General features: G+C 40.6%; 2 protein-coding genes across 8 annotated transcripts in view; both read left to right on the top strand.

Annotated features, from left to right (window-relative positions):
- The first annotated feature begins 1,562 nt into the window (after window positions 1-1,562).
- tdp1 (tyrosyl-DNA phosphodiesterase 1) lies at window positions 1,563-12,812 on the top strand. 4 transcript variants are annotated; one of them, XM_027281159.1, is made up of 17 exons: window positions 1,563-1,720; window positions 2,232-2,831; window positions 3,218-3,261; window positions 3,776-3,831; window positions 4,558-4,654; window positions 4,804-4,838; window positions 4,998-5,090; window positions 5,253-5,423; window positions 5,504-5,582; window positions 6,334-6,510; window positions 7,092-7,140; window positions 7,337-7,403; window positions 7,644-7,751; window positions 8,157-8,259; window positions 8,407-8,512; window positions 9,637-9,742; window positions 12,786-12,812. In XM_027281159.1, the coding sequence occupies exons 2-16, from the start codon at window positions 2,234-2,236 to the stop codon at window positions 9,708-9,710; spliced, it is 1,857 nt and encodes a 618-aa protein (XP_027136960.1). In that variant the 5' UTR covers window positions 1,563-1,720; window positions 2,232-2,233; the 3' UTR covers window positions 9,711-9,742; window positions 12,786-12,812. The 4 variants fall into 4 exon arrangements, with proteins under 4 accessions (XP_027136960.1, XP_027136961.1, XP_027136962.1 ...); XM_027281160.1 differs by having other exon boundaries at window positions 9,637-9,743; window positions 12,783-12,799; XM_027281161.1 differs by lacking the exon at window positions 12,786-12,812 and having other exon boundaries at window positions 1,563-1,654; window positions 9,637-9,900.
- Window positions 12,257-21,317, top strand: part of LOC104919714 (homeobox-containing protein 1) — a 20,951-nt gene continuing 11,890 nt past the window's right edge. For 2 of the 4 annotated variants that reach the window (XM_019258383.2, XM_010731794.3), the window contains exons 1-4: window positions 12,258-12,596; window positions 19,923-20,426; window positions 21,001-21,086; window positions 21,202-21,312. In XM_019258383.2, the coding sequence (XP_019113928.2) occupies window positions 19,924-20,426; window positions 21,001-21,086; window positions 21,202-21,312 (700 nt within the window). In that variant the 5' untranslated portion in view covers window positions 12,258-12,596; window position 19,923. Of the gene's footprint in view, window positions 12,597-12,835; window positions 12,954-19,922; window positions 20,427-21,000; window positions 21,087-21,201; window positions 21,313-21,317 lie in introns of those variants that run through there. The other 2 variants (XM_019258381.2, XM_019258382.2) reach the window with 2 other exon arrangements.

The following is a 21,317-nucleotide window of genomic DNA, read 5'->3' as shown; positions in this document are numbered from 1 at the left end:
TATCACTTACTATCTCACTTACCGTTTGGGAGCTGCTGTAACAAAAACAATTTCCCCGCAGGGATTAATAAAGTATTTCTAAATTCTGATTCTGATACAAACCACCAAGTAAACAGGAAGTTTAACAAATAAGAGTTGGTATCTATTAGTACCAGTTCTATACTGTCTGTGGTTTGTACACAAACATGGCGATTTTTACCAGTTTGTTCATCTTATATTTGGTCTTTGTTTATTTATTTATTACTTAAATGTTTTACAGTTCTATATCTATTAACTAACACAATAAACAAACTAACAAAATCTACAACACAAATACTGAAATCAGTTTTATTTTTTTCTGACTCTCACTCCATTTGTCAAATAGGGGAGGTGAATACAATACTACTTATAATATTATTTACAGATACCCAGCAGTTTAGGAAGCTGTTAAAACTTCCTTTAAGAGGCAAAAATGTTAAGCAAAACCTACAGCAAGACCGGTTGAGTTTTGGAGTAGATAGATAGACCCATGAGAACCTACCAGAAGAGAGGAGCTTGATAGCTCAAGGCTCTGGCTCCTATTACTTTTGGAGACTATAAGAACCACAAGGAAACCCCAGCACAGTGTTTTAATACATACGTTTTGTCAGACACATGCCTTACAAGAACTTAAGATTGTGATGGCTCAACTATACAATCATAGTCCTGAGCATGGCCCACCTGGACCCACCATCCAGGAAGGCTACAATCAAAATTAAAGGTCCGGTATGCAGGATTTAGTGGCACCTGGCTGTGAAGTTTTCAACCAAATGAATACTCTCCCACGCTTCACCCACCAATTCTGAGCATGGAGGAAAAACTCTGGCTACAAAATTCACATTAAAAGCAAAAGGCCATATCTAAGTCAGTGTTTGGTTTGTCTGTTCATCATGGTGGACACCCTCTCACTGTAAATGGTTCATTTTAGGACAACAAAAACACAACGTTTCTTATGTTCAGGTTATTATACAGTGATGGAAACATACTAATGATTACTGCGATCCATACCTGCAAATAAATACTCCTAAATCTTACACACTGGACCTTTAATTATTGTGGTTGGCCTGGAAAGGACTTTTATTGATTCATTCAATGTCTACAGCCTAATTTAATCAAATATAGTTCGTTTCATTTCTTAGCATATCTGTCATCTCTGTGTACATGTTCAATTTCTATGCACATATTTAACTAACTGGCACAGGTTTAATTTTAAATACAGATTCCGCTCATAGGTTAACTTTAACACATGTTTACTGTGGTATAGGTTCATTTTCATGCATGCTTACTGTGTGTTTACTGTGCCTCATGCTGCTACTGGATTCTTCTATCTATAAAAATATATATATATATCCTCAGACATAACAGTGAGCCAATCAAAAGAGAGGCTCGTTAATATTTATGAGGAGTTTCAAAAAGAAACTGAGAGTGGACACCTAAAATATCAAGATGTTTTTTTAAATTATTATTTTGTTGTCAAAACTGTAGAAACATTAAATTAAAAATAAGTAAATAAACATGAACCAACCTTTGTGGCGGAACTGTAAGACAACACAGGAAAAGAGGTTTCCGCCCGGACACGTGTTCCGTGAGCGCCTCCTGCACTTTGCGGGTTGTTTGTTGTCTCATGTGTGTTGAAGTGAGTTTGTTTGTTCAGCGGCGGTTCATTGATAAAAGTCTCTGCATTCATATCAGATCACACCTGGTAAATCAAACTCGGCGCTCCGCCGACACATTTTATCACCTTATCATTTATAAACTGCAGAGCTTGCGTGATCTGCTTTGCTTGCATGATTTCTGCATGAATGCAATGTTTTTGTTTGTTTTTCATTGCTTTATATTTTAAATCGTATTGTCACATTTTGCATATTTCTGAACCATTGCGTGCATTCATGTTTTTGCAGTTTCTGTGCATATGCATGCTGTTAATAGATGTTGACACATTTTATATTTAGACACACCACGTTGCTGTTATTGACTTTGCACTATGCAGTATATAACACCATCTTATAATACCCTAAATGCACCTAAATGCTTTCATTTCATGCTAGAGTTAAGTCCATCTGTCCCCCTGGTGTCATGGTTATCAGCAGATGTTTGGTATAACATCAAACCAGCTATTATCGGAGTAAAGATTCAGCTATATCAAGTTGTCGCACACCCATTGAAACTGTTACAACAGCTGATATTTGAACTCTCTCTGTGTCTCTGGTCAGACATGACTCAGGACAGTCAACACGGCAAGTGGACCATCTCCAGCAGTGATGACGATGACGAGGCTCTTCCTCCCTCTGGGACTACATCATCTAACCGACCCCCTGCTTCTAATCCCGGTCTTCATCGGTCTGCCTCTCCCCCAAGCCCTAAACTTGAACCACCTGTGGAGGTGAAACCAGAACCAGCCAACACCCCTGTATCCTCACTTGTTGTCGGCTCTGAGGCCAGGCAGTCAGCAGCAATGAACCAGTTAAATCCAGTGAAGTATGAAACTAGTCAGTCACTGGCTGGAAAGCGGAAGAAAGAGGTGTCGGATGGCTCAGGCTGGGCTCTCTCGGAGAGTGATGACGACGATGATGGACATGCAAAGGGGAAGAGTGTCAGTAACTTGCCAAAGAAGGCACCAAGCCCCAAAACAAAGAAAGCAAAGGTGGAGAACGAGCGTCCGCCGAGTCCCCACGGCCGGCTCTTTTACATCGACGAGCCAGACGACTTCTTTGAATCCAGCGTTCCCTGTCTGAACGACATGTACAGGTTTTACCTGAACAAAGTCACAGGCCTGGACAGGAAGTACAACAGTGGAGCTCTGCACATCAGAGGTGAGAAGAGTTTTAATTGAATTAAATTAGGTAAATAAAACAACCAAGATCAGCTAGGAAAGTCAAAACAGAGAATGGCCAGTATCACTCATTCTGCTCTTTGTGTGCCAGTGGAGTTGATCAGTGGGCAGCTTGTACTGCACTATTATTTATTTGGGATGTTATGTGTTGTAAAACTGTCTTTCTTGCCAGGACTCGATTAAAGGGAAATGTTTAATCTCCATCAAGCCTTTCCTGGTTAAATACTACGTTAAATAAAAACAGCTGGTTGAATCTTTTGGAACAGTCAAAGTAACACAAAATGTAGATTGCTCTACATGTGAATAAGGTATCTGCCTTTTACACATTACTTCTATCAAGTAATCTTTACTTTGTCCTTCATCTAGACATCCTCTCTCCATTATTCGGGACCCTGAAAGAATCTGTTCAGGTCAGTAACCATATTAACTGTGGAAACTCTACGTGGTAGGTGTCTATTAGGCTACTGTAACATGGTAGTGTCCATGAAAGAGGACCCATGTAGATATAAAAGAATTACTTAAGGTGATAAAAATTCTTATTTTCAGGTGATTCTACACTATTGAAAACAGAGTTATGCATATTATGTTTAATTTCTGTCTTGTTCTGCAATTAAAGCCTAATCTTAAACATAATTATTATTAATTATAATACAAAATGAATGAAACCATTAGTCTCTGCTGTATTTTGGGTTAGCAAATGTTATCATGCTATCATACTTCAGTAAGGTGAGAAAACGTGGTAGGTACTATACCTGCTGAACATCAGCTTGTTGGCATAGTTACTGTGATGCTCACATTAGCACAAAGTGCCACTGTGACGAACAGTCTCCCTACTAGCTGTTAGGAAGACTCTTATTTACATCTTTCTACCAGGTTTGGAGGGAATTATGGTCATTAATACCAGCGTACTTTATTTCTTTATAGTTCAACTACTGCTTTGATATTGCCTGGATGGTTAATCAGTACCCAGCAGAGTTTAGGTAAGTTTTGTTTCTTTTTTCTTCACATTATCATAACCATGTTCCTGTAGCTGTGATTAGTGGGAATCTGCTCAAGTCCACGTTACACTGACGACAGCACCCTCTAGTGTAGCATGGCTTGTATGGTTGTAAATGTGTTGCTGTATGTGAGACGTTTTCTCACAATGCTGAATAAATAAACTGGAGAAAATGACAAAAATCTCTATTTGTTATTGTTGTGAGCAATTCTGCAGCTCTGAGTCAGTTCATACTTTTTATTAACAGAGACTTACAGTTAAAAAGAGAGGTTTATGCATTTGTTGTGATATCTGGTCAGTATTTAGGATATTGTTTGCATGGAAAGATTTTGGATTTTACAAACATGGCTTTTCAAGGCTAGTACTGATGTTATTTTATTTAAATGTCCGGTTGTTTTTGTGATATTTGAAGTTTTTATACTAGTTGATTATTCATGTTTCTTTCATTCTTGTCTGGGTGGAAAAAAAGAAACTGTAAACCATCATGGGACACAACTCCTGATTCAAATTTGGATAATGATATGTGTTTATTCTTTTAGTATTAATGAAGGTGATACAAAACACATATTGAATTACAGAGGAAACTACTTAGATCATTTAATACCTAAAGAATTGCCATAATAAAAGAAGCAGTCCAACAGTCATGAAGGTTGGTGATAAATCCAGTGAAAGCCCAGTCTTAGCCCTTTGTTTTGGGTTGTGTTTACAGGGATCGTCCCGTTCTGCTTGTCCATGGAGATAAGAGGGAGGCCAAAGCCCGGCTCGTGCAGCAGGCTCAGCCTTTCCCACATGTTCGATTCTGTCAGGTACAGACTCACAACCAAAGAATCACTTGTTTAATAACAGCTTCTCTGATGTGCATTTTGAACCATCATGAAATGCTTGTTAATGAGACTCCCCTTTTAAATTAGATTTCCCTTTAAATGTGATTAATGTGTGTGATTCTCCCCAACAGGCCAAGTTGGATATTGCTTTTGGAACTCACCACACGTAAGCATTTCTTTCCCTGCCTGGTATTATTGTGAGGTTAGTCAGGAACTGTCTGTGTAGCACCATGTGATTTAACATTGCAGAAATTACAGGTGTGGGTGAGTACTCTTTGTTGTTATTGTTATATGAAACAAACAATTGCTGTGTGCCTTTGTGCAGGAAGATGATGTTGCTGTGGTATGAGGAAGGCTTCAGAGTCATCATTATGACCTCCAATCTCATCAGAGCTGACTGGTACCAGAAAACACAAGGGTGAGTCTGTCTGCTTACTCTTTATTTAACAAAGGAAAGGCTAAAACAAAACAAAACAAAAAAGCTAGTCAAACGTGAGGAAGACAGTAGTGTCATATTTTGTTGCACAGTATCCAGATATGAAGTTTGAAAATGCCCCCAAATATATTATTTCCAATCCAGGTTGTGGATGAGCCCCTTGTATCCACGTTTACCAAAGGGCAGCAGTGCAACCTCAGGTGAGTCACCGACCTTCTTTAAAAGGGACCTGCTAGAATACTTGGCATCATACCGTGCACCAGAACTCGAGGAGTGGATCCAACGAATCAAAGAGCACGACCTGTCAGAGACCAGGTGAGGCACGTACAGACTGTTACACATGTACACATATGGACTTGATGTTCGTCTCTCATCTTATCTTCTTCTTTTATCAGGGTTTATTTGGTGGGCTCAACCCCGGGGAGATATGTTGGTTCAGACATGGAGCGTTGGGGCCACCTGAGGATGAGGAAGGTTTGTCCCTACTCTCTTCATCTCCCATTCTTCTCTCTGATTCGTTAACAACATACTGCAGTGCAAGACAGAAAACAAGAACGTAAACAAAAGTCATTAAGGTAATAATGGAATCAGCCAACATGGACACCAAGGAAAGGATAATGTGAATTCAGCCAGCTTTTAAATTTACAAGCAGTTTAAACAATTTGTAGTGCATAGTCTACAGCAGCACTGCTCATGTCACTTTTAATTTCAAGTGTCTGCATGTATGTAATCTATTAGGAAGTCTCAGTTCAGCAGCATCTCAACAACCAGGTGATGCCAATGTGATGAATTGCTACCAAATTTATATTTTTACAAAAGACAGCGCAGAGGTTGTGAAACTGTATATTTTGGTGATTGCATTATTTAGATTTTCTCCTTTTCGTACTGAAGCACGGTGTTTCTTTGCAAAGCACGATTATGTTTGGAATAGCAAATGCTCTGGAAGTCAGATACCGTCTGACTGGTGAAGTGAGCTCATAGGTATATTACATATAGAGAACATTTGATCTAGCATGATGGATGATTTTAATACATTTTCTGGCCATTTCTGGTACACCATGGTCAATATGACACTGATACCGAGCAACAAAATCCATGGAGTGCCATCCACCTCTCTCTCATTGTCTCATTGAGTACTTGCATTGTGCTAAAAAACAGAAAATGTTTCCATGTGGCCTCTAACAGGTATGTCCTTTGTTTCTTTCTCTTTTTCTTATTTTATTAGCTGTTGTATGACCACACTGATCCTGTTCCCAGCGAGGAAAGGTGGCCTGTGATTGGCCAGTTCTCCAGCATCGGCTCAATGGGACTGGATAAGTCCAAATGGTTGGCAGGGGAATTTCAGCGCACCATGACCACGCTGGGGAAATCCTCTCTGCGCTCAGACCCCCCCATGCACTTGGTACGTTCCTCCAACACAACCTGATGTCTGCCTGTAGCTTGTGTGGTGCAGCATTTCAAATGTTATGAGGAAAGATAATACTAAGTAATACAGTACAAATTAGGTTTTCTGTGACTACTGCTGCCACTATTATCATTGTGCTTTCTAATAGCTTTCAGCTTTCGAGGGGTAAATAATAGAAGAGTCATTTTGAGGTTACATTTTGCACTTCCTCAGAGTCCCTGCAGGGCATTTGATTGCCTAAAACTAATTTGTAAAGGGTTTCAGACCACAGTAATGCTTGATAGAAAACCCACTGGCACAGTTGACTGATCTCTTATGTTTTTTGTCAAATGTGAAAATGTACAGTATGTCTATACTGTGTGGTTTACTCTGTGATTTTGTTTGCTTTATCCCTACTCCTGGTATGAATGGTAGTTTGTGGTTAAACTCAGTTGTTGGAATAACTGAGTCAGTTTACTGACTAATGTTTTTTCTCAGTTTGTGCTACTTTTCATTTCCTGTAACTGCCAAGTTTTTCCACAGTCCAGGAAAAGGTTATAAAACTCTGATGCTGATGGATTGATCTTTTGCTTTTGCAGCTGTATCCATCTGTCGAAGATGTGAGGAATAGTTTAGAAGGTTATCCAGGTGAGTCGTGTTTTAGAAGTCACATGCAAATAAAAACAACCTTTACCACATTGGTACATTTTTGCCATAACATAAGCTTAATTTCTGGCTCATTTATTAATTTAATTATCTACGTCCAGCATCATTCATCTAGCATTTGGCTTTTTTAGTGATTGCTGTGTATTTAGCTGTGATGTACATCTCTTTTGCCCTCCAGCGGGAGGATCTCTTCCTTACAGCATCCAGACAGCGCAGAAACAACTTTGGCTCCACTCGTACTTCCAGTAAGTTCACTTCACCTAATCAAAAATCATTCCTGTTGTTCTTTCATAATCCGTATTTCAAATTGCTACAATGTTCTATAGATCTGAATTGTATTTGAAATGTGGTCAGAAGTTATAGCGCAGGATGATTCCAGCTTTTTAAAGACTGACGGTTTACACAGACCTATTCATAGTGACTCACATTCCTGTTTAGTTCAACAGTTTAATAAAACTGTGTGTCCTGTGTGTTTGTGTGTATAGTCGTTGGAAGGCGAATACAACAGGAAGAAGTCATGCTATGCCACACATCAAGACGTACATGAGGGCGTCACCAGACTTCACTCAGCTTGCCTGGTTCCTCGTCACAAGGTGTGTGCGCTAGGTTCAGATTTGTTCATTTTTATTATGTTAAATGATTTATGTGTTCTTTCATTTCTCACATATTACTTACTTAAACTGGTAACTCCTTAAAGAAATGGTACTGTAAAGTTTATCCAAAAATCCATTTTGTCATATTTTACCTTAAATCCATTATTATAAACTTCCAGCAAATTCTCTGAGTCCTACATTCTTGTTTTTTTTTATACAAAAAAATTCTCTAAAAAAAGAAAATCTTATTTTTTGGAGGACTGTTTCTCACATGACAGTTCAGCATCCAACTGAAAGTCAGTTAAAAATGATGATTTCAGATTGTTTACATGCTGAAAAGATGTTTCCTCATTCACACAGCTCTACTAAAACATTAAAGCTTGTATGTTTCTGTTTGTGTTTCAGTGCCAACCTGTCCAAAGCAGCGTGGGGTGCGCTGGAGAAGAACAACACTCAGGTGATGGTTCGTTCGTACGAGCTGGGAGTCCTCTATGTGCCCTCCGCCTTTGTAAGCACAACACACATGGAGAAACAGTAGCTCTACACCAACATGGCGTTTTTCAGTCAATACACCACATTTTCAGTGTTCAAACATATGAATGACAACATGGAAGAAGAGATGTTAAATGTGCTGAATAATGTTGTCTCCTTCCAGAACATGAAGACCTTCCCTGTTCACAAAAACCCATTTCCTGCCTCTTCTTCCTCCTCTGGTTTCCCTGTGCCCTTTGACCTCCCTCCTACATGCTACTCTCCTAAAGGTACTGCAGTCTAACCTTTGTTAAAATACCACATGGTCAGCAATAATGCTATTTATATTGATCTCTTCTAGAAAATGTTTTCCGATGTCTGATTTGAGTGTTGTGCATGCAGCAGGTGTAGGTAGTGCTATTTAGTGGCACAAAACCACTGCTTTAAAGAGGCTTCACACATTTTATTCCACAAAACACAAGTTTAAAGGAAACGGCAACTTGTTAACGGAACTAACAGCGACAGCCGCTACATGTTTTGTCTTTAGTTGGAAACTTGGTGTAAGACTGAAACCATTTCTCGGCAGTCATGGCGTATTGTTGAACTCTGATTGTTTGTGGCTTATATGCTTTTTAATAATAATGAAATTTTCTGTAAATTAAGCTATGTTCATAGTAGAGCCTGAGCAATATATCGATACTGATATTATTGACTGATAATGGCCTACGGCCTATAACAAACAAAACAAAAACACCATCTATTCTACAAAATTTTATTCTACAAAATTGACCTTTCCACTATTGACCAACCGGGCTTTGTTTAAGCAGTACACAGATTTACTAATGAGGTTGGATAGATTAGTAGTTTTCCTGCAATACTTGTAAAATACTCTAAGGTACTATAGTTTAACGAACTGGTTGCACAGCAGACCTTTTGACATGTCATTGCAGAAAACTCACAGGTGCAATAATGATTGCTATATTCCATTTAGGGAAGGTCCTACTTTTGTCAGTGCTAGTTCAATGTTACCGGGACAGTTTAGTTTACCAATGTTTTTCCAGCTTTGACAAGGGAAAATGTTGGCCGTGCAGCTAGTCCAAGCTGAAATTCAGCCACCACTTGTGCTCATTTTTTAAATTCATTGTAGGGCTTTTTTATTGTATCCAGCGACAAAACTGATGGATTTTTAGTGAAATTCAGAAGGTTTTATATGTTATAGATTATTTCTAAAAACCTTTCAATCTAATTTATTTTAGTAGATCAGTGCAGATGAAGGGGCTTGGTTTAAAACTGATGGGATACTTTTACTTAGTGATGAAGACTCTGCAGCAGCAGGAGGCATAAATGTTGCCATTTTGTCCATTTTATAGTAGAGGTTTAATTTTACTGAACTCTTTTCTTTCTCTGGTTTCAGATCAGCCTTGGATCTGGAACATTCCGTACAGCCAGGCACCCGACACACACGGCAACATCTGGGTTCCCTCTTGAACACACACACACACACACACACACACACACACATATATATACACCTCTCTATTACTTTAATACTGCTGTTTGCAACTGTCTAAGTGTTAGTTGTCAGTAACATTTATTTTTATATTTTATACCACACTCTAGACTGTCTTTAAGTAGACTGACATGTTTTGTACCAATAAACAGAATCATGTTATCATTGCCCAGTAGTGATGTCATCTGTTTTCTGTAGATTTTGCAACAGGGTTTACATGTAAAATACCTCATACTTCAGCACTTTACATATAAGGTCTGTCCAACAAAGCATTGCATTAGCTGTATTATCACTCAGTGAGAGAACAGTGATGAGAACAAATGTGCCATTAAATGTGTCCAGAGGTCAGAGTCACGTGAACTCCTGCAGGAATCAAATCAAAATAGCTTCAGAGCAAGTTTCAGGACTGTTTCAAATCTGTTGATTTAGCAAGTATTCCTGAATATCATCCTAAAGTTACCTTTTGTTTTGGAATTTTTTGAGGTCCTCAGGAGTTTGTTTGGGGACAGCCTATCTCAACACTGCCGTGATCAGGGTCAAAGGAACTGAATGTTGCCTTCCTAGACATAATAGATAGCTTGCTGATGACATTTCATTAACATAAACAACAACAGACAACAGTGTCTCGAGACTAAAATGTGCTGGGTAAAAAAACATTCTCTTTGACTATTTCTGAGTGTATAGTATTTGCGGTGTTATCGGGAGGGGTTTAAAGTCTGGAGTTCGGCATGTGAGACCAACTCAGACACTTATGATGTATTTTGAGAGTGTCTCTAATTCTCCTTGGCCAAGCGTCAATAAATATTACAGCATAAGACATCAGAGGCTTCTGAACACCTTCTTCCCTCCTGACCTCACCACTGACCATTGATTTCAGCTATTTCTCCAAAACACCTTTCAGCATGAATAAAAATTGATTTTAATAAATGGAGGAATGCAGCTTAATAAAACAGACGCAGGACTTGCAGACACCATGTTGTATCATCTAAACAGTATAATCTGTTAATAGTTTACCATGTGCATGCAGTAGCGGTTCTCAGTCTACCAAGGCTTTCTAACTACCCCAGGTTGATAATTGTATTCCTATTGTGTCCCATGTGTTTATTAGTCACTGATTAGGCAGCTAGAATACAAACAAGCTGGACTCTGAGTAACGAGCATGAACATCACTGATCTATGGAGGCGACAGAGGTTCTTCATGGTTTTGATGCGCCAGTGCCAACATACACTGTTGTAAGGAATGTTTAAAATTAATATTTATCATTTTGGACAAAGAAACATGATCACATCACACCGATTCTAGCTTCTTTACACTAGCTACCAGTTGTTTATAAAATTGATTACTTATAAAGCCCTGAGAAGCCTCGCCCCAAGTTATTTTAGCTGAACTTTTAGTGCCCTTTGTCCCCTCTCACTCCCCAAGGGCCTCAGGTGCATTATTCCTGATTGTTCCTTGCTCCAGATTTATACACAAAGGAGACAGAGCCTGTGCAGTCAGGGCTCCAAGACTGTGAAATGACCTGCCTCAGGTGATCAGGGCTGCAAACTCTTTTATAGTGATTTAAAATGCATTTAGCTGATTTTTATGTTCTATGTCATATTTTATTCAGATTTTTTTTTAAATTGATTTATTGCTTTTAACTACATGTTTGATTTAGTGCAGAGCACTGATTGTAAAGAATCACCCCACAGCTGCTTAAAATGTCTTATGTCACTTATATACATGAAGAAACCTGGTGGTTATGATTACTCAAAGATTACAGGAGGAACAATGCACACGCATGTCTGGTTCTGTTTTGCAGCTCCGTGGGAACAAGGCGCTTTTGTAATCTTGTATGTTAGTTGCCTAAATGTTTACACTGTGAATAAATAAACATAAAATAGAGGAAAGGAACTGTTTTACTGATAGTATGCAAAACAGCAGCATATGCAAACTATGTAAGAAAAATTCTGGGTGGACAAAAAATATTAGAATCAAATCACATCAGATTTTATTTGTATAGCCCAAAGTCATAAAGTACATTTGCCTCGGAGGGCTTTACAATCTGTACAGGGAGTGACACCCTCTGTCCTTAGACCCTCGGTTCGAGTGAGGAAAAACTTTTAACAGGTAAAAAAGGTGGAAGAAACCTCAGGAAGAGCCACAGAGCAGGGATCCCTCTCCCAGGACAGACAGATGTGCAATAGATGTCACGTGTACTGAACAAACACAAACATATTGTACAATTACAATGAATGATAAAATAACAATGAATTACAATGAATAATAAAATGATTACAGTAGCAGTGGAACCTGTGATATAGAGAGACACAGAGGCAGCAAATCATCACCTAACTATAAACTGTAATAGAGATATGGTAGCAATAATAATATGTGTAGTGGATGTCATGCAGGATCACAGCAGCAGCCACGATCCATGAGAACCTGCTGGACGAGAGAGCACAGAAGTTTAGTTAGTAACATGCATTAATGAGACATGTATGTTTACAGATGGTGAGAGAGAGAGAGAAACACAGTGTAGCTTCTTGAACACCATAAAACTACCAAAACTAGGCCAGCACTGCGTGGATGTTGCATTGTTTTATTTCAGTTCGCAGCCAGATGTGCCTCACAAAGTGGCACCTTCCAGCGAGTACAGTAAGTTCTGTAAACTGCGACTCCCGTCGTTCCTTGCGTCATTGTGTCAACATGGCGCCTGTCTGCCGGACAAAAGGCGAATCTGTCTGACGGAGGATTGAAACCCAATTAGAAACAGAGGAGACATTTTGGGAAAACTGTCAGCGTCCGTGTGTCCTGGCGCCCCAAGGCGATACATATATGGTAAAAGAAACATCTGTGGAGGCTCTTAGACTGGAATATTAAGGTAAGTTAAGTCCTGCAGCTCCAACTACTGCTGTCTTTAAACCTTCCTGCTCGCCCGATACGTTTCCTTTTCTCTCTCTTGTGCGGCGATAACTGAAAACTCCTTAAATATTTCGGGCTCTCTCTGTGTGTGTGTTTGTGTGTGTGTGTTTGTTGCTGCGGCGTTTTTACTTGGCGGTTAAAGCTCCACACACACACACACACACACACACACACAGCACGTCAACTGACGTTAACGGTTATTTTTGAATTGTAAACGGCCAGCCGTTAATTCGGCGTGCAAGTAATTCTCCAGCGAACACTTCATCAAACACAATGTCAACTTTTCCAGCTCGGTGTTTAATGCCCGCTAAACGCGGTGAGTGTGTGTGTGCAGTGTGTTTGTTAGTGTGAGTGTGCTAAACACAGGCGAACCTGTCACAAAACCTTGTGGTTTTAATGGTTTACTTTGTAAGATATATACGCCGATTTGTGTAGTTGTTCTCCGTTGTGTGCGTACACCGTCTTGAGACACCCTCTATCGGGCATGCCCATTTTTCCTAGAAGCAGGGCGAAATTAAAATCCATTATTTATAAATGTACTCTGCATCTAGGCTGTCCCCTTTGACATTTAGGGTTACTACAGCCACATGTGCCAGCTGTGCTTTTTTGTCTGGTCAAATTTGCGGTTTCAAGGCCAGTTTAAAGAAAAAAAAGTTGCCTACTGTAATTAAAATGACTTTTGTCTGTATGTGCCCAGCTGGCTCATGTCTGCAACCAGGCTGCACTTTTTATGCCACGTCTGGTTATGATCTTTTAGCAGGTCACTGGGTGCAGGAGGACTGATACAGACTAAAAACACAGTGAAAGTGAGAGCTCAGTGTCCTGTGGTGTGCAGTTTGTCCAGGAGGTCAACCTAAAGACAGCCTGAGAGTTTGTTGAGGTTCTCTGCTGCAGGGCGAGGTCAGAGGTCAGGTCAAGTTTAGCTCCAGAGCTTAGTCGGAGTTTAAGTCTCTCGGTTGTGGCTTTTTACCGTTTGTGTGTTTCCATGTGTGCCTGCCTGTACTCGTATACTTAAGGAGTTGCACATTGTCAGTCAGCACTATTTGATTACTGGTTTGATTAATATTCCTACTTTTTTTCCACTGAGCTTCACACACTGTAATCACACATGCCTAACGTCTAAAGGCCAACTCACACCGGACGCGGAACGGAAGCGGAACGGAAGCGGAACGGTACCGCCGCGGTCACCGTAGCAAATAGAATCCAGTCTAGTCAATGAGAGCACTCACACCGGGCGCGGATCAGACGCGGATCAGAAGCGTCCCAGAAGCGGCTCTCCGCGCCACGGCGCGAGCTTTCCGCAGGATTTCTATTTCTTCCGCGAGCCGCGGCTGAACCTCGTAAATTTCAACAGAGCACTGCGCACCAGACAGGAAACCGGGCCTTGAATCAACGTAATAAACTTCCGCCCCCTTTCAAAATAAAACACAATACTCAGTTCATGTAGCTTTTTACAACTTCACATCAACGTGACGTCATGACCGGTGGCACCAGGTGATCAAAGATCGATCAAAGGGTCTCAACGAGAGACTAATTGTTGAAGTGGAACAACACACAATCATTTATGACACAACAGATGCTTTTTATAATCTCCTCCACGTCGGAGAAGCAAAGTCAGCTGTTTGTTGTTGTTGTTTTCTTTATACACTGTTTATCGCGGGGTCTCGGGTATGTCCAGGATTCTCGCGTGATCTCGTGATCTCGCGTGAATACGGCCGGCTCGCTCCGCTGCCGTTCCGCGGCTGATCCGCGTCCGGTGTGAGTTGACGCCGGGCAAAGTACCGTTCCGCTTCCGTTCCGCTTCCGTTCCGCGTTCGGTGTGAGTCCCGTGTAACCCCACTAGAAACGCAACAGTTTATTTCACAACATTATGGATGTATGAAATCGCATATGCGTTCTTGTGTTTGTTTTGCAGGTTTAGTTAAAATGAAATTGAGAAGAAAATCCATACACAGGTGTTGTACTCTTGATGTTTTGATGAGGTGCAGTGCTCCTTTAACCTGCTTTGTTGCACTGAAAGTCCAACTCTTTGTTAACTCACAGCTACTTTGTTGATTTTATGAGCAACACATGGCGTAGCTGAACATTTAACGGCGGTTAATAGTGAAATCGGATTGGATTTAAAACTGCACCATATAATGTTTATGGTTTACCTTTTATCTCATTTATATAATAATTTTGTCTCTTTATAATGATTTAAAGCAAAGATTTTGTTGCATTCGTGTTATTACTGAAGCTGCTGAAAAGTCTTGTGCTGTAGCAATAATGAAGAAGTTTAGCGACCACAGAAGTCACACCAGACAGTGTGAAGAAAAAAAAAAACTTCAACCGATCTGGCAGCCTCTGTGGCAAGTACATTACATAGTTTGCTTCAGAAGAAAGATGGACTCTCTGGGTGGGATATATTCTTCTTCTCTGCTAGGCTGTGATAAATAATATGTCCGATTCTTTTCTCAGGACAGGAAGGAAACATTGTGTTTGCCTCTTGGTCACATGGTGTCATTGTGAATCTAAAAGCCACTGTGTCTTCTTACAATAGGAGCACCTTTTATAAAGGAACGTTGGTTTCCTGCCAAAGTGGCTGCTGCGAGACTAACTTAGACAGATTAGACCAAAATAACCCTGCTTTCTCCCTGGCGGGTGCATTTCATCATTTACTAAAATAAATCATCAAAAGTCTATTTTCTTAGTGGGCTGCCACTGATTGTATGTGGACAATCAGTCAAACTGCACTTAGATATATGTGGTTTTCTTTTGATCTTTTTAAATTGTGTCTGAATAATTGACACACATACTGTAGTTCACAGTTCACAGTGTACATACACACATAAACTCCACTGAACCTCCTCATTATAAAGATGGAAGATGTTTTGTGGAGCTGTATTTCTGGCCAAACTCAGACAGGAGTGGTAGAGATACTGAGAGACATAAGAAGGCAGGGTTAATTAAAAGTTATTTGTTGGGGCACCCTAAGGGTGCAAACCAGGAATCAACATCCCTGATGTGCATTTGGCTGGTGACTTTTTGTGGCATGTCATTCCTCATTGAGTTCTTTTTTTAATTTCCTGTCATCTCTCTGCTGTTGGCTCGATCGAATGAAGGCATGGAAGCTGATATTGACCAAGGCTTGCACAATGAATATAAACTGTAATCTTATTTGTATGTCAAGCATTTCTTCTTCTTCTTCCACTTTGGTCAGAGAAATGTTGTGTTGTATTGTGTTACGAAGCCTTAATTGTAAAAATGATTTTAATGATAATTATATCAGTTTTATATGCAGGAAGACTGTCAACAACTGGATAAATACTACGCTGAAATAAGTGACGCAATTTGCACAATTTACAACAATTATTAATCTGTTATTATGAAATAAAAACGTCATGCTGCCATACTTTTGCAATCCTGTATCGATCCTATGTATCAGTCTAACTTTATACAGCGTGACTCATCCTCTGCAGCAGTGAGACAAAGTATGGAGCTTGGCTGCCTGGGATGTAAATTTTTCTTGGCATTTTTCCAAATACCGCGCGCGCACACACGTGCACGCAGATACACACTCGCCTTCACCCTACTTCTCTATATAAGTGTTGACATGTCTGCTGACTTTGATTCTCTGCTGTGGCCTGCTTTTCTTCTCTGCATCAGGAGAAAAAAACAAAAAAACAAGCGTCGAGACAGATGTGTTATCTCATTTCTCCGTTTATCCTCCTCGCCCTCTTTCGCTCTCTCACTTCAGCTTCAGCGACTATTATTATGAAATGACACAAAATCAGTGCACAAAGTACATGGCTTATACAAGATACAAATTTAGATGTGGAAATAATATTTTTTTTGTTAAAGCCACGTTGAAGTGGGCATGTTTTTGGTTTGAGCAGATACCATACGTTACATGATGTGATCACTGCGGTTGAAAAGCTATATGCACCATAATAAAAACCTTATTTTGTCTGGAGGAATGCACTTCATATCTGGATAGCAGCTGCAGAGCGCTGATGTCTTACTGTGTGCGTATGTGTGCTGTAAATCTGCAGGCAGGAAGCTAACAGATGTGACTTCCATTTTGTTCTGTGATTGTCTCATTTTTTCTTTCTAATATTCAGGGATGTGAAGCTCAGTGTGGAGAGAGAGAGAGAGGTCACTAATGAGCTAAAATGTATCAGTGAATCATAAATGGAAAGATGTAGATTTGCATTACAGCAGGCCCAGTTTTTGACACTAATTACAGTGTTTTTTGTGCAATAGCCACTCAGCGTATTTGCATTCTTTAAGTGCCTCTTTACAGTTTTACTAAACCTATTTCCAGTGCAGCCTTTAATTCACGATAAAACAATACAAATGAAGAATTGGTAACATTGAAATCTGTAAAAAAAGAAGTGATGTGCTTGTGGTATGAAACAGGAAAACTATTAAACAAAGTAAGAAAAAGCACTAAATCAGCTCATTACAGATTGATTAGTTCTCCCACCCTTGCTAATTAAAATCAGCTGGGTTCATGCTTGTTGGCAGGTTAGTACTTCTGCTAAAAGGGTTACCCACCTCTGCATCCAAGTAAACAAATCATTTGTTACAAAGCTGCCATGTGATAAACATCTCATGACGGGTAGAGGCGAAGAGCTTTCCCAAGATTGTTGCAGCAACATTGTTGATCTACATAGCAATGGATTTCTCAGCTCCTCAATGCTCCTATTAGCACAGTTGGAGCCATTATCCACAAGTGGAAGGAACATCTCCGACCATGCACAACAGCTTTTTGCAAAATTCCAACCAAATGGTAAATGGACTGTACATATATAGCGCCTTTCTAGTTTTCTGACCACTCAAAACACTTTTACACTACATATCATATCTATATATTCACACGCATTCACACACCGATGATGCAGCGTGCGGCAGCAATTTGGGGTTCAGTATCTTGCCCTTGATCACCTGATTAGTGGACAACCTGCTCTACTTCCTGAGCCACAGCTGCCCCGAGCAGTCAAAGTTAGTCAGTAAGTTCAGAGTAGCCCAAGAGCCAAGGATGACTTGAAAAGAGCTCCAAAAAGAGACCTGGAAGCAGAAGGAACTGTCGTAACAGGGAAAACCAAAGGCGATGCACTCCACTGCCACAGTCGCACGATCACCCCTATATTACTAAAGAAAAGGCATGTTGAAAAGCTGTTATGCAGTTTGCAACACAACATGTGAGAAGCCTGTAGATTACTGGGAGAATGTAGGGATTCAAATATAAAATATTTCTGCAGTAATATATGTGCCATGTTTGGGAAAAAAGGCTATGCATATGACCCTAAAAATATCATACCTACAATGAAGTCTGGAGGTGAAAACAGGCTCAGTCTTGGAACCAGTTGGTCTTTTAGCCTCTAGGTTGCAATGGCTAATGTTTCTCTGCTTCTGGTGTAGCCAGCACATATCTCTGCCAAGACTTCTTCTTCTAATCAGCAACATGATACATGAGAATGAAGAGAAAATCCCATTTCTGCTAATCTCTATGAAGACATATCTGCATATGTAAACAGGTAAAAAAGATAAATCATCGTCAAACAATAACTGACAGGTTCCAGGATTGCAATTAGGCCACTGTGTTCAGTTTTTTTTTCCTGCTCTAAACAAGGATTGTTGCAACCAGAACCTGCTCAACTATTACCAACCACACCCACACCCTGGTGCCAAAATCTTAGTCCCTTGGCTGCAGATATCTGTTTTCTTCTCACGATACTGGCAGAATCCAAATTATCGAAAAGAAGATGAGTTGAGCCATGTACCTGAAATTCTTGAGGAAAATGTGGTCATCGAGACGATGAGATGAGGATGGACTTTCCAGCAGGGGAACGATCCAAAACGTACTGCAAATTAAACTTGTCAGTTGGTCTTAGCGGAGGAAAATAAAGGTGTTGGACTGACCCAGTTAATCACTAGACTAAAAGTCAATGGAACAATTGTGGAAGAAGATCAAGATTCACCAGCGGCCTTATGAATCTTTAGGATTTAAAGACTGTGTGAAAAAAATATCTGAACACTGAGAGAGATTAGTTTCTTCTTCTGTTCAGGAAACGTCTTAAAGCTGTCATTGCAAAAAAAAAGCTTCTCCACCAAGTGTTAAATACGTTTTATGGATGTAAAGGTTAGGATTTCTTTATCTGTGTAGTTCTATTGAGTTAACACCAATGTCTGGTCTTGTGAACAGCTACACTGGAAGTATGTGCAATGAAAACAATGTTGACGTGTTGAATTCTTATTTCCCCACGCTGTATATCCTCCACCTTCATTAAGTGGGATTCAAGTTGTGCACTCATGCATGAGGCACTCACAGAAAACAATGCATGCATCTATTGAACGTGATGTGGAAGAAGTCAGACTCAATTATGTTTACTGCCACTGTTTCTCACCAGAAAACATTTCCTACTTGTTTCCCTGAAAAGTAAAAAAAGAAAATAGGTCTGTGTCGTTCACGTCACGTTCTCATGCCAGCAGTTGTGGTCTTCTTCTTCATGTGAATCTTCATTGTCTTTGTCAATGCTGTCATACTTTACTTGCCAGTGGTGAGGGGTGGGGGAAGAAATCTTCTGATTGAAAGATCGGTGGTTTGATCCCTCGTTCCTCCAGCCATGGGCAAGATACTGAGCCCCAAATATGCATTCGTAATCAGCTCCCTTCTGTTGAGCACCTCGCATGGCAGCCAATGCCATCACTGTACGAATATGTGAATGCATACAACTAAATGAAGTACAGTCCATTTACCTTTTACCAACTAGCAAATATTTATTTGTTTTTCTGTACAATTAACTTGCACAAGTAAGGCAGATGGTAAAATGTACTAAACTCTATGGAATTGGTTTGTTTGTAGAAAAATACTCTTGGGTAGTTCGTAGTAGTGTAGTGCTCGTCACATCTGCTGAGCTGTCTGAAATACAGTGGCTCCTTCTTGTAAGAGAAAATCAAGTCTAATTTGATTATGGGCATAACATACAAGAGGTATTTTAGTGGCTCAGCTGACATAACTCCATTTGTTCTAGAGTAGGCTGAACTTTAAAAATGGATTATATTTAATGTGGTATGTTTTACTCTGCACAGGAACTGTTACGTTACAACTGTCAAATAACTGTAATGGATTAAAATGACATCATTCCTCTGTAAAATGTTGGAGACTAACAGCAGCTTCTTACAAGCTGGGAGTGTTTATATAAAGCGCCACTGCATCAGACAAGAAGAGTAGTGTGTGTGTGTGTGCGTGTGCATGTGCGTGTGTAAATGTCATTAATGGGGTTGTTATGATCTCCTTCAGGATGTTCCAGCAGTGTGAGGAGCCTCGTTTCACCATCGAGCAGATTGACCTCCTCCAGAGGCTAAGGAGGACAGGAATCACACAGGCGGAGGTCCTCCACGCCCTGGACACCCTGGACCACCTGGACCGGAAACATGGACACAAGTTGCCCCATAAACCTTCCTACATGCCTCCCTCGTCTTCCTTGTCTTCTTCTAGCACCGCCGCCGCCTCTTCTTCTATGACTTCCACCGCCACTCAGACAACTTTCCCTGACAACCGGCTCTCACTGTCGCCTAACAACAACTTCGACACCACCTCCCCACCTCTACCAATGCCAGTAGCCTCACCTGTAGCCATCGCAGGCGTAGCTCAGAACGGTCTAGTCGCTGTCACCAATGGGAAGCTCTCGCCGCCCCGGTTTCCTCTTGGTGTAGTTAGTGGTAGTGTGACGGCACCGGGCTACGGGTTTGAGACCAGTGAAGAGGACATAGATGTTGATGACAAGGTGGAGGACTTGATGAGGTAAGACTTGTCTTAAATTAAGCCAACATCTTGGAACCTTGTTGTGACTGCAATCATAAGATCATACAAGAATACACACAAGAATATGTTGCTATCAGAAATGTATGTTGGTCTTGAACCCACTGGCAACATACAGTAGTAGATGGCTGCACCAGAGAGCAGGTGCAGCAATAGAGGGCATGGTGGTCGACAAGCCTGCCTGAAATATGAATCTGAATATGATAACATATACTACACACGTATATATTTATATATTACACACACATACTAGTGCTTCTCATCTGTAGTCTGCAGTCAGAGGCGGTATTGATTTAAGGGTGTGTGAAGATGAAATCAAACCAGAAAAGAGAGCAGCGAGTGATGTAATCATCGCAATGTGGCCTCTGATTCCTGCACGTATTCAGCTCTAGCAGCTACTCCCATTAATGTGCAGTATATATGGATTGCAGAGCTACAGCCGGTTTAAGTGCAGTGAAGGTTATCCTGTGCCGCACGTTAGTAATATCATTCTGTTGGAGATGTGAACGTTTATTGTACTTTGTCGTAAACAGTAAATTCTCCTCTCTGCTTGCAGGAGGGACAGTGCTGTGATCAAAGAGGAGATTAAGTCCTTCCTGGCCAACAGGCGAATCTCCCAGGCTGTGGTCGCTCAGGTAACAGGTGAGTATCATCTGCCACTCCAACCGGACCTGCTAAATCATCAACAGAAAGAGTTGGCATGCCAGAAAGTCTACTGACAATACAGATCTCGCTTCATTCCTCTTCCTTCCTCCAGGGATCAGCCAGAGTCGGATCTCCCACTGGCTCCTGCAGCAGGGATCAGACCTCAGCGAGCAGAAGAAACGAGCCTTCTTCCGATGGTACCAGCTGGAGAAGACTAATCCTGGTAAC

This window comes from Larimichthys crocea, chromosome VIII, assembly GCF_000972845.2.
Source record: "Larimichthys crocea isolate SSNF chromosome VIII, L_crocea_2.0, whole genome shotgun sequence".
Lineage (NCBI taxonomy): Eukaryota > Metazoa > Chordata > Actinopteri > Sciaenidae > Larimichthys > Larimichthys crocea.
Note: the sequence above shows the minus strand (reverse complement) of the source record. Positions and strands in the feature narration are given on the sequence as shown.